We start from the raw sequence: 13,256 nt of genomic DNA, 5'->3' as shown, positions 1-13,256 counted from the left end.
TCTGTGTCATTTTAAGATTTATTTTGGCTATTCAAAAATAGCAGATATACAAGCTCATAGCGCGGCACTGAGTGCCGTGCTATGAACTTGTAGATCTGCTATTTTTGAAAAATCGTGAATGTTTGTGCAAATCTTTGAATATATATATATATATATATATTTAAGCGGGGGCCCCTGGAAGAAAATATTTTGAGATGGGGGGGGGATCTACAAGCTCATAGTGCGGCACTCTGTGCTGCACTATGAGCTTGTATATCTGCTATTTTTGAATAGCCCAAAGAAATAAAAAAAATGACACAGATGCGTTCCCGGATTGAATGGGTTAAATGAGCTCTGTGTACTGTACGTACGCGCGCGCACACGCACACATTTGTATTACTATACTTGTGAGGACATCAGCATTTTAGGACGGTGAATTTATGAAGGCCATCTTTAACAACATCTGGCCATTTTAATCATAATCCCAAAAGCCGAAACTGTGTGAGCTTGTAGATCGGAAATTTTTGGGTGCATGGCAAATGGTCTGCAAATAATAAATCCGTCATAACCCCCCCCCCCAACCTGAATCTTTTCCTAATTGTAAGCTTAACTCCCCAAATATATATATATTTTTAACCATAAAACAAGGGAAAATGTTACTGTACGTAGGGGGACACTCAGTCCTCACAAGTATAGTAAGTACACACGCACGCACACACACACACACACACACACACACACACACACACACACACACACACACACACACACACACACACACACACACACACACACACACACACACACACACACACACACGTCCGACCAGCCGTGGTGTGATGTAACGGTCAGCAGCATAAATCACAGACACAACCGGCCGTTTGATCTGAGCAAATGTTGTCTCAGGAGATTCACCACGAGACGACCTCCGACCTCAAACATCGCCCGTTTGTGCTTGAAGCGGAAAGACTTTAAAAAAAAAAGAACTTTCACATTTTGACATAACAACACATGGCAAATTTATTACAAATAATATAAATTATTATTGTCTTGTAGGAAAATTTGTCTCTGACATACAGTGTCAGCTGTATAAATATGATGTACATACTGTACAAACACACGTACACAAACTCAACAATTCACAATCAATCATTTCTTTTATTACAGAGCAAGATAATGTGTGTTTTTGCCACATTACTGAATATACTACAGCATATTCATTATTGTGACAAACGCACACATTATTTTGCAGTGTATTGAGACAGTGATGTAAATAATTGTATATTTTTGTGTGTACATTTTCTATACAGTGCCCTTGTTTACACAGTACAGTATTGTCTCTGTCGGGAAGAAATCTTGTATCTTGTTACTTTTCAGGAAATGGAGGGGAAAAAAGAATGTAGGTATTATTTAGTCTCAAGCTCTTGTTAATGTTTTCATTGGTTAAATGTTTTTTTTATACCCACAGACACACTTAACCACTTTCACTCTGTCGGGCGGAAACCTCATATGTCCAAAATTGTCACTTTTCAGGATTCAAATTCAAAAGCATCAAAAGTAGCAGATCTACAAGCTCAAAACGCGCCGTTTCGCGCCGCGTTTCGAGCCGCGTTTCGAACTTGTATATCTGCTACTTTTGTTTCAATTTTTTTTTTATTGTGAAGCACAGGATAGGATTATACATTTCTGTTCATATACATGGATTGCTTCCTTTTTCCCCAAAAAAACAAACAGACATATACACAAAATAGACAGGTAAAATGAAAAGAATACACTCAAACTTAAGCAAAAAACAAAAGGTCAGGCAGTGACGATATAGAAGGTTTCCACCGGACAGAGACAATATGATAAATAACAAATAGAATGATGTCAGGGAGCACAATTAAGTCATCTAAAGTGGGTATAGAGCACAAAACCACCCTGTATCAATGTCCTATCACATTGTGATCATACAACAGCATCACACAAAAGCAGCAAAAGTAGCAGATCCACGCAGATCCATGCAGTACAGGTGTGTTTGTCTCATCTGTGATAAGGACCAATGATGACTTATGGGATATCATTTCATGTTCTTCTATGCCATTACCTGAGTGTTTCTTAGATACTGTAACTGTCATGTGTGGCACCAGCAATAAAAAAAAACATGACCTGACCTGTCTGCCAGCAGTGTTGCCAAGTCCGCTTATTATAAGCGACTTTGGGCTTATTTTTCTGTCGCAAAATCTGGCAACATTGTCTCCCAGCTTTAACCTACAGTATAGCAAAGTGTAATGGATTTGCCTGTGGAACAATTCCAACTTTGTCAGGATGATGGTCCAAATAAAATTATCACACTGAAAGCTCATTGTTGATGTTATCTGCAATATTATTATTTTCTTTTATATTATTATTATTTCTAACCTTTTTGTTCCCCCATTTTTTTGGTCCAACATTTACATTTCAAGGACCCCTTAATTGGTATTGGGCCACAGACCCTCATCTGAACATAGTTTGTGCCAGGGACCCCATGAGAAAAGATTTGTGTTAAAAGTATTTTCAAAAATGATTTTTCAAACTCTTTCAAAAATGGCCGATCTACAGTATGTAGGTTTAGTGTAACAGGCTCAGTTACAGGACAGACGACAGCCAAGGTTTCAGGTCACAAAGCTCATTTCATTTTTCCTAGCTATACAGAAACATACGCTGCTTGCCACGCAAGATGGACTGAACTGCATAGCTACACCAGAAATGCCCACAGGGGAGGGCAGATGTTCTTCTGTCCGGACAGTGGCTCTCCCTGAATGTTTGTGGAGCACAACAGGTGCCCAGCCACACCCAGCTCTGAGTCCAATTATAGTTGGACTCAGGCCAGGTGTGACTGCTTAAATCAGCCATCCTCATACTGTATATGAATGCAAGTTAAGTGGATTCTAACAAAACATTACAAAACCTGGTTTGGTTTATAAAAATGTCTAACTTCCTGTTGATTTTACTATTTAAAGATCTGGAGAGCAGATACTAATTCATACAGTATATTAAAATGCTTACATTATTACAATATGTATTTTTTTCATGTAATGAGAATATTTCCAAATACAATATTGCAGGGCCTGAACTTAATTCATTTTTAATACAAGAAGTAAACAGCTGTTTTTATTCATAGGAATTCTCTATACAGCAAATGAGATTCTTTCACTCTACAGCAAATGAGCATGTTTCACATATTGATGCGTTTGCCACTAAATGTATACATTGCTCTGTTTTAAAATCAGATGGGAGTCATGCATTTAGCCATGGAGCCATCCACATGCAGGTGTAAGTCAGAGCCACTGTGTCCAAACAGGTGACGCCTTGGGGACGTCAAAGAAGCTTCTTTGCATGTCTCTGAGTGGATTTGTTTGACAGATGAAAAGGATTTGAGAGATTTGCATCCAAGCTTGAGGTCGCCTTGGAGAAACAATGACTTTAGCCCAGATCAAAGCACTGTGATTTCTTTTTGTCACATGTCGTCTAATGATTAGACTCAATCCACAGTGTTGATTTATCAGTTTGTAGCGCTGAGTGTACAAATGTAACCAAATGGACCCTAGCGGATCCATTTGGTTACGTGTGTAAATTCTGAGTTAAATTAACAGTATAGTCATTAATAAATGTTCTACTCTAGATCTCACTCTAGGCACTCACATTAGATCCTGTTTTTTTATACATACAGTAATTTCATCAGATGAAATGTATACCTCCTCACAAGGCAGAACTATATTAGTCAAGCAGTTGACTAAGGCATACTCAATTGTGTTGCTATCATAAAAATCAATGGCAAGAATCATGCCAGATTGAACACCTCTGTGATGGTCCACTGACTGCTGTAGTTGCCTATAATTTGTCTGACATCCTGACAGATAATGTATATTTATATTTATTTTTTATTTTTTTACTATGACCATGGGTGAATGGGCCAAAGCCACAAAAGTCCATTCAAATTTCTCACAAGACTTGACTTGACAATTCAAGTAGGTCGAGCAGTACACTGTACCATCTCCATAATGTCAACTCCTTCTTCCCTGTCCAAATACCATGCCTGGCTACTGAAGTCACATGCCAGATAAAAGTACTAGAATATTATATAAGATCCCCAGATCACTCAAGAGTAACACTCGAGAGACATTTAATTGTTTCTTGAAACGGCAATATGTTTTACACCCAGTATTCGAACTCAGGTCTCCCGCGCGGGAGGCCAACATCTATCGTTCGCCAGGGAAGATATTTGAGCTTCAGGCATAACTATTTGTCAACTTGTTGGTATAGGTGGCCTACTAGGGTCTAGAGCGCTCAATCAAAGATTAGGGAGACCACTTCCAACCACTGCAGATGTAGTGCTAGTTATAGTTATGTTTTATTAATTAAAATAAGGACTGCAGACAATGAACCATCAACCTGGTGAACCACAAAAACTTTTTTTCAGGTGCCAACACGTTAGCTGTCTCTCTAAAAGGGTATAGGTTGTGGATTTAGTGAAACCTATATTTTGCTGGTTGAATCATGCTTCCCTGCTATTTGAATAGCTTGCTTATTAGTGAACAGGCCACCCCCGAGAGCAGGTTCCATTCCAAAGACATGCTTCAATGAACGCCTGGCGTCAGGTGAAACATTAACTTTTGTTCTGCTGACAAGATGTTGCTTCCTTATTAGTGGACACGGGTGGATAAATGGTGGAAATTGTGTGTGTGTGTGTGTGTGCGTGCGTGCGCGTGTGTGCATGTGCGCAAGTGTGCATGTGTGTGACTGTTTGAATGCATATGTCCACTTAGGGGATGTCACCCTAATGGAAAGGGGGCGGGTGGTGGGGGGGGGGGGGGAGTTTGATCATTGCCATGGCAACCCATAAATCAAGGACCAACATCTGTGCTCCTCTTCTTGACCAATCAGACGATGGCGATTACGCCACGGTTCTTTTGCTCTGTTCCACGGAGGTCGGTCTCACCAACTTAACGCACCAATCCATCCATAGACGACTTTCTGCCCAGGTAGCAGCATCATCTCTCTATCGCTTTTATAAAGAAAAACAACAACAGAAAGCTTTGTGTCGGCTGCTTCTGAATTCCCATCGCGCTTTGGCAACTTAGCGTATGTTCTGCTGTAGGAGAGCCAAAACCAGCTGCAACGATGGAAGACAGCTTTGAGGAACTAGATGTTAGGTTCTGTTTCATTAGGTCTTTCTGAACTCCATGACCAGTTTCTGACGCGGAAGACCAACAGTTTTTTCTTTGTTTTGTTTTCATCCACCGAGGACCATCTTGGACCTCTGTTTGCTGTTTGCCCCCCCCATATAGCCTCCTCTCTGTCTGTCTGGTCCCTGGCTGGGGTTGATGGCGGGGTTGCAGGTGGCTCGGGTCAAAGTGAGCTGGACAGCCCTGCTGGTTCTGGCCCATTTCACCTACTTGCTGGTGGGGGCCACCATCTTCCAGATTCTAGAGGGCGAGGCGGAGAGCAACAACCGCAACCACTTTCAGCTGGAGAAGTTGAACTTCCTGGCTAACTACACCTGCCTGGACAGAGAGGCCCTGGAGAAGTTTGTTCAGGTCTATCTCTCTTCCACTTGTTGTTCCTGTGTGTCTTTAGATGTGTCTATTTAAGATGCATTTCGTCTCTCTCGGGTGGAAACCACATTATGTCCATAACTGTTACTTTTCAGGATTCAAATTCAAAAGTGGCAAAAGTAGCAGATCGAGCTCAAAAGTTTTGAGCTTGTGGATCTGCTACTTTTGATGCTTTTGTGTGACACTGTAGTATGATAAAGTGGGGCATTAATTTATGAAAAAACACAAAGTTAGAATATGGAGATATTGAAGTTTCTGCCTGACAGCGATGATTTCTTGTTAATCTTTGTTCTTTTAATCGAGTGATTATACACTGCTGGTAAAAGCATGGATTATTGCACTGGAATTAACAGGGGAACAGTGAACATGACTAGGCACTGTATTAATATTAGTTGTTGTTTTTTTAGTTTGAATGAAAACATGCTGCAGGCCACTGTATGGCCTGCACTACATTGAATTGGCATTGCCAATATAGCCGTAATTGCTGTATTTATAAAACACTCTGAAGGGTTGACGTAATGGACCAAATGTATCCATGATCGATTGTGCTTGTCCTTCATAAATATATCATAATAATAATAATTAGTTAAGCAGAAAATATTTGTCAGATCAATTTTATGAATAGACCTACTGTGTACACACTACACAGTAATAAATGGTGGCATCATAACCTGGCTTATTCAATCAATATTTCTTGCCAAAATAATTTCATCAGCAAGTATATATATATATATATATATATATATATATATATATATATATATATAATGTTTTTAACTCGCATCTTACAGTTTATTTTATTTTTACTTTTTTATCGTGCAGGTGATTCTGGATGCCTGGGAGAAGGGAGTGAACCCATCTGGCAACTCAACCAACCCCAGCAACTGGGATTTCAGCAGCTCCTTTTTCTTTGCTGGCACAGTGGTTACAACTATAGGTGTGCACAGACTGTATGTGATATAGAAAGAAGAAGTAGTGCCTACACATGTTTTTCCATGCTAAAACAATTTAATAGTGACACAGTTTCAGTCCAACTTGGAACTTTGTCGGTGTGTGCTAGGTGTTAGGCCCCTTTTATGCACATTTGTGCCGTTCCTAGTAGACTTGCACCTTGCATAATAATCACTCAAGTCAAATGAACAAAAACCATCATTATTATTATGAATTTAGACTTCTTCGTATGCTTTTTTAAATTTGTTGATAATCAGTTTGTATCAGCGAGCAACATTGTCAAATGACAATGTAGGCTTTTACTCTCCCTTTGACTCTTATCTTTATGGTTTTGTTATTCTTGTGGTTAGTTTTAAGTGTTGGTGAGAGTTAGGATTATGTGTGTTTTATTTGTGTGTTTTTTAATACATTTAGAGTAGCCAATTATTTTTTACCCCCTTTTTCTCCCCAATTTAATCGTTATGCCAATTAATTCCTCCCCACACATATTTCTGTGTTGTCACTGCTGTTGTAGCCTCGATCTCCAGGCTTTTATTGTTTAGTGTTGCTAAAAAATAAAAGCCTGGCCCAGCGCGTCGGTGTACTCGGTATGAGGAAGTGTTTCACTTCCCAACCAACCAGAGTGCAGTGGGCGTCGCTCGTAATGTTGTGTTAACGGGGCGGGGGTTGACGGACAGATCGGTGAACCAATGGGATCAGCCGCAATCTCTTGCCGGCTCTTTACACCCACCCCTCTATACACGAAATCAGGAGCGTTGGGGCAGTCTACTGCTGTTGTATCCTACTGACTTACCTGCCAGTGAGGAGCCCCCACCGGGAGGGCGTAGAGCCTTCGTCCCTCCCCCCCAAACACGGGCCAATTGTGCTCGCATAGATGCCCGACAAAGCCGGTTGCACCACACAATCAATTATATGTGCTGTTGATTTTTGTATGTAAATGTTATTATGGTTGGCAGGTTATGGAAACCTGTCGCCCAGCACAGTGTCTGGCCAGGTGTTCTGTGTGTTCTACGCACTGTGTGGGATCCCGCTGAACCTGGCCTTCCTCAGCCAGCTGGGCAAGTGTCTCACCCTCCACCTGGGACGACTGGAGAGGGGCATGGTCTCCTTCGTCCCCCACCAGGTACCTGCTACATGGGATGTGCATTGATTCCATATCTGACTGTCTAAATTGTTCAAAGTTTTTCAAACACTTTCAAGATAAAATAGCTGTCCGAAAGCCATTTCAATTGCAGAGGCAAGCCACAACATTATTAGACACTTGCCAGCCAGACCCAAGGGGTCGGGCTTACAATGAGGCTTTGTACCTGTTTCGTCCATACATGGGCAGGGGCCATTTGTCCTCCGGCCCCAGCCAAAAAAAAGTTTGTGACGTCCCCTTTCGTCACGAACTATTCATGACATCATGAACTTCAGTTATAAAGTGGTTTGTAGGTGTGTTACATACTAGGACTTCATTTTGGGTCTGGCAGAACCAGGTCTCCTGGTCTTGTTTTTAACTTCATATTACCATTTAATGATTATTTTTGTAAAGCACCAATCATAATGGCAGAGCATGTGTTTAACTGAGTCTAAAAACACCTTCTAAATCCTGACCTAAGTTTTCTGGGAAAACGTCAGATGTTTATTCACAAAATTTAAAAAATAAATAAAAAAATGTTCCTACTGTATATACTGTATTATAACAACAACTACTGTCCTGTCCTGTCCTGTCTTGTCTTGTCTTGTCCTGTCCTGTCCTGTCCTGTCTTGTCCTGACCTCACCTATCCTGACCTGACCTGACCTCGTCTCGTCTCGTCTCGTCTCGTCTCGTCTCGTCTCGTCTCGTCTCGTCTCGTCTCGTCTCGTCCTGACCTGTCCTGTCCTGTCCTGTCCTGTCCTGTCCTTTCCTGTCCTGTCCTGTCCTGTCCTGTCCTGTCCTGTCTTGTCCTGTCTTGTCCCACAGCAGTCGGTCGAGGTGGTGACCGTGAGCTTGTTCCTCACCACGGGCAGTCTGCTGTTCCTGGTTATTCCTCCACTGGCGTTCAGTTATGTGGAAGACTGGTCTTATGGAGAGGGATTCTATTATGCCTTCATCACCCTCAGCACCATTGGCTTTGGAGACTACGTTGTGGGTGAGTAATGCATGGCTAATAGTGACGTGGCAAACCATGAAATTGTGGCTATGGTAATATTAGACGTTGTAATATAAGTGTTTTGGATCATTTAAGTACGTAAGCAATCAATATAATAATGCATTGTATGCATCACTATGATAATCCTTTAACATAAGATCAGATAAGATGAGATAGACTTTATTGTTCTGAGGGAAATCTGTCTTGGACACATACAGTATCTGCTGTAAAAAAAATTGACATTGTGCATACATTCAGTAAATACAGATAACATACAGCACAATTAATATTCTTTCATCTTAATCAATGTACCCTATGTTTCTTTACTTCTTTTTTTTATGTTTTGTTTATTAATAAAAAAATGTACGTACTCACAGGTAATACAGTCATTACTGAGGCAAATAAACAGAGTATCTCCAAACAGTCAAGAAAATGATTAAGTAACAGGATAGACAAATATCAAGTAAGATAAATTGAATAAGGTATAAATGACAGCAAAAAAATAACAGAGAACACTCGTAAAAGAAAACAACAACAGACAACAAAACAAATACACAACGTAAAATCTCAAATAACATGAATATAGAAAGCAGTCCATGGTCTATAAACGCTACATTGAGTTAAGCACAGGTATGGTCATTGAAAGCAATTATACATGTCAGTGAGGTGATAAGCAGGTATACACCAAGGGTTTAACAGATTGGCTACTGCCATATATGCAGGTTACAGACTCATTCAGGTTCCGTTGGGGGCTCAAGCGCAAGATTGTCAACGTGCGAAAGAAAAGGCTGCCATGCCAATTTTGAGATAGAGCCACGCAATGTGTACTTAATTTTTTCTAATTATAAAAGGTACAGTATATCACAAATCCAGCGGGAATGGGAGGGTGGATATTTCCTTTTAACAGGATATTTCTACATTACGGTATTGATAGTTTTACTCAAGTAAATAATGTGAGTGCTTCTTCCGCCACTGCTTTTCAGGGACGGACCCGGAGAAGCAGTACATCTCTGTGTACCGCAGCCTGGCCGGGGTCTGGATCATCTTCGCCCTGGCTTGGCTCGCTCTGATCCTCAGCATGGGAGCCAGGATCATGGAGCATTTCATCGGCCTGACGCATCCAGGCTTCAGGAAACAGGTGGAGGAGGAGGACGACGCGTCGTCCAGCAAACTGGAAGATGGAAGTTTAGGCCCCGCTGAGGCCATCCAGTCAAAGATCTGAAGAGTGGTACTCGTCTGGGAATTTGCTTGAGAGGGGTTCCAGGGGTTCCCCAGAAACATTTGAACTCCTTTGTCCATATTTTACACGTTGCAGATCTACAAGCTGGCAGCGCGTTACTTCGTGCCGTGCTGCCAGCTTGTACATCTGCTATTTTTGAACATTTATAAAAAAAATCTTGAAATAAAAATGGAATATATATATTTTTTTAACACAAATCTTCTCTTCTGTGGGGTCCCTGGCACAAAAAAAAATCAGATGGGGGTCCGCGGCCTAATATATATATCAATTTGGGAGTCCTTTTGAGAACTACTGCATTAGGCCACAGACCCCCATTTGAAACATATATTTTTTATTTTTACCCTGGGACCCCAGTCTACAGTGGAACATAGTTTATTTAACTCTGAGATTGTGCAAATGGAACCAAATGTACCCTTAAGGCCATGGTCCATTTGGTTCCATTTGCAAGGGTGGGGTCCATTTTGGCTCCTGGTGGTCCCCAGGACCGACGTTGAGAAACAGTGTGATAAATGACTATGGATAGTGAAGTTAAAGCAAGACTGTGTTGTAATATTTGCTATGTACTGTAGATTGTATTGTACATATTGTGATATAAACTGGGACAATTCACTCAAATGGAACACCAGTACGGACCACATTAGCAAAATGCCCAGCAATGGCAGTTTTTTCTAAGACAAAAACAAAACTAAAATCGAAATAAAACAAAGCCTCAAGACCAAACGGTATAGGGGTTGGCAGTGGCACGGACTGTACACATGGGGAAAGGATAATTTAATATAATAATAATAATAATAATAATAATAACAATAATAATAATAGTTTTAAAAACGTAAAAGATGGTTGATTGAAATCTATGAGTTGTCATTTTGTACAGTGTCTTTTGTTGGTATACTGTAATGTGTTGGTTATATTATACTGTGTGTTAATCTTATCCTGACTGTAATGTAGGCTGCCTTATGGTGGAAATGCAATACATGATTTAATTTTTGTGTGTGATTCTGTAGTGATGTTCTTTAAGCAGGCTTTTCAGAGGTAGCTGAAAAAAGCAGATATTTTATATTTATTCTTTGCTATTACACAATTATACGGTGTGTGTGTGTGTGTGTGTGTGTGTGTGTGTGTGTGTGTGTGTGTGTGTGTGTGTGTGTGTGTGTGTGTGTGTGTGTGTGTGTGTGTGTGTGTGCGTGTGCGTGCATGACTCTGCACTCATGTATGTCCACATCTGCGTTTTGTGTACTGACTCCAGTGAAGTGAGGGGTCATTGGCTATCTTAAACAAACACAATCAGGATGTGCGATGCCAGGTCAGACATGTTGGAACCCAAGAGCTCACGTCAGGGTGGGATCTTTGCTGGACAGGGAAGATGACCTCTAGGAGAGACAGGGGTCCACAATGTTCATATTAAAGGACCACTTCACCTGTTCTCAACCTATATTCGTATAATTGGTCCTCACTAATGCTCATACTGTATAATATGATATGATACCATTCTTGTCTACTCACTCTGTGTCTGAGGAACCTGCCTGCCTACCAGTGACATTGGTAGGCAGGTTTCCTAAACTTTTTGTATTGTCAACATACTAACCCTCCAGAAAGAGACGGGCAGTGGATTATTTTATGTCACTGTTAGGTAGGTTTCTGAACTGTCCAAAGAGACCGTTTAATGCACCCGGGCCTCAATCCCATTTCTCTGTATTCGTTCACTGAAAACTCAGGCCTGTGCTACAGTATAATGTTTTGTCCAACTTTTCTCCATAATAGTACAATATGGATTCAGTATTTTCTGTTTTATTTTTAACTTCTTCATTAATGTTGTTCCACATGCCTTAAGAGTTTACATATGCTTTTAGAAAAAATGTGTTTGCCCTTTGTAAAGTTTTGATACCTTCTTAACCTGTAGGTTTTTACAATTTAGCAGCTTTAGGTTGCACGGAAGCATCAGCAGTAAAGATCCATTTCAACGCAATGATGATGTTCACCACTGTGTCTTAATTTGACTGTAAATATATAAATGCTGAAGAGACTGCTGTTGCTACATTTGATAATAAAGATTTGCCTTTTGTTTCTGGAGAAGCATACACATGAAAACCAAACAAAGTATTCTTTCTGTTAGATGTGTGGTAAACTACAGCCCTAAAAGCCACACAGGTCATTTGTAATGTCGCAATGTGAGAAAATGTAATCACCATCCCACTTAAAGCTGCACTCTATAACTTCAATGTCCTACCTATTGTGAATGACTGAGTGATGTTGTAGTGGTCTAATACTAGGAGTGTTTCCATGTTCAAATCTCTGGCCATCTGTAGTTAAACCAAACGCTAGAGTACTTAAAGGGAAACTAGGTAACTTTTCTGATCTGTGTGTGTACACACACACACACTCGCTCCTCCCCTCTCTTTTTTTAAAAGATATTTTTAAGGGCTTTTTTGCCTTTATTTGAGAGGATGTGGGGAGAGAGATGGGGGGGTGACACACAGTAAAGGTTGTCGGGAAAGGGAGTCCAACCCGCGGCACGCTGTCAGACTGGCAGACATGTGGTATGCACATAGTTAAAAAATAATAGAGAGGGCACCCGAAATCCCCTCCCATCCACTTGCATTGAGTTGATCACCCAGCGCATGAAGCGAATTCACCCCTTCTTCCGGGTTGGAAAGTGTGATGGGCGTAGCCTATTTGGGGCCAATGTGATACGTTCTGCGTCACAGAAGTGACGCGTTTTACGTCACAGAGGTGCGCGGCCCTGTGCGCAAGCTTGTGCGCAAGCTCGTGAGTCGAGCCCATTGGTCGAAACCGTTTTCGCACGTACATTGTGCAGTGGCCCCGTCCGTTTAAGCTGCAGTACCTACGAATGGCCAGCATGTCCAATGCGCTTCAATGCAACCACTGGGTTCTGGGGGCTTGGGTATGCACCTGGACCGCTAGGCCAGCAGGCGCCTCGCTCCTCCCCTCTCTGACAGGTATCAAAGTGATGACTGTCTATGATGCATTCATTGATTAGAGAGAGCACTAACGACCACCGAACGAGTTTGACACTTTTATGGCCCAATCAATCAACTCAGTGCACAACCCCTCAGAAGTTGAAAGGGATCTATTATATCTGGCCGAGCTCCACAGACAGAGGCGTCCCTGCAAGGGATGAATGTCAACATAAACAGTGGAACAAAACCAAAATACAGCCAGAGGGATGTGTCTTTCTGCAAGGAAACACACCAGCACAATAATATAGTGGCTGATAGAGTGAAATGAGGCCTAAAATATTTATATACATAAATATAAGAATAGGCTAAAAGTTACCTAGTTTCCCTTTAGAAGTTTTGCCGGCTAAACTACAAAAGAACAACTCAAAAGAACGGAGACTTTCAACACAGAGATTCCAGATTTAAAGTTAAATATCT

At 41.1% G+C, this 13,256-nt stretch overlaps 1 protein-coding gene across 1 annotated transcript; it reads left to right on the top strand.

The window, feature by feature from the left end:
- Nucleotides 1–5,324: 5,324 nt before the first annotated feature.
- LOC308074799 (potassium channel, subfamily K, member 16-like) lies at nt 5,325–9,843 on the top strand (the record flags this gene model as incomplete). Its single annotated transcript, XM_080414299.1, has 5 exons — nt 5,325–5,537; nt 6,378–6,492; nt 7,463–7,629; nt 8,453–8,621; nt 9,605–9,843. 5 exons carry the CDS (start codon nt 5,325–5,327, stop codon nt 9,841–9,843), a joined length of 903 nt encoding a protein of 300 aa, XP_080270425.1.
- Between the last annotated feature and the right edge of the window lie 3,413 nt (nt 9,844–13,256).

The sequence above is a fragment of the Gymnoscopelus braueri genome (assembly GCF_963280865.1).
Source record: "Gymnoscopelus braueri genome assembly, chromosome: 19".
In the NCBI taxonomy this organism is placed as follows: Eukaryota; Metazoa; Chordata; class Actinopteri; order Myctophiformes; family Myctophidae; genus Gymnoscopelus; species Gymnoscopelus braueri.
This window is presented reverse-complemented; position numbering and strand designations above follow the sequence as displayed.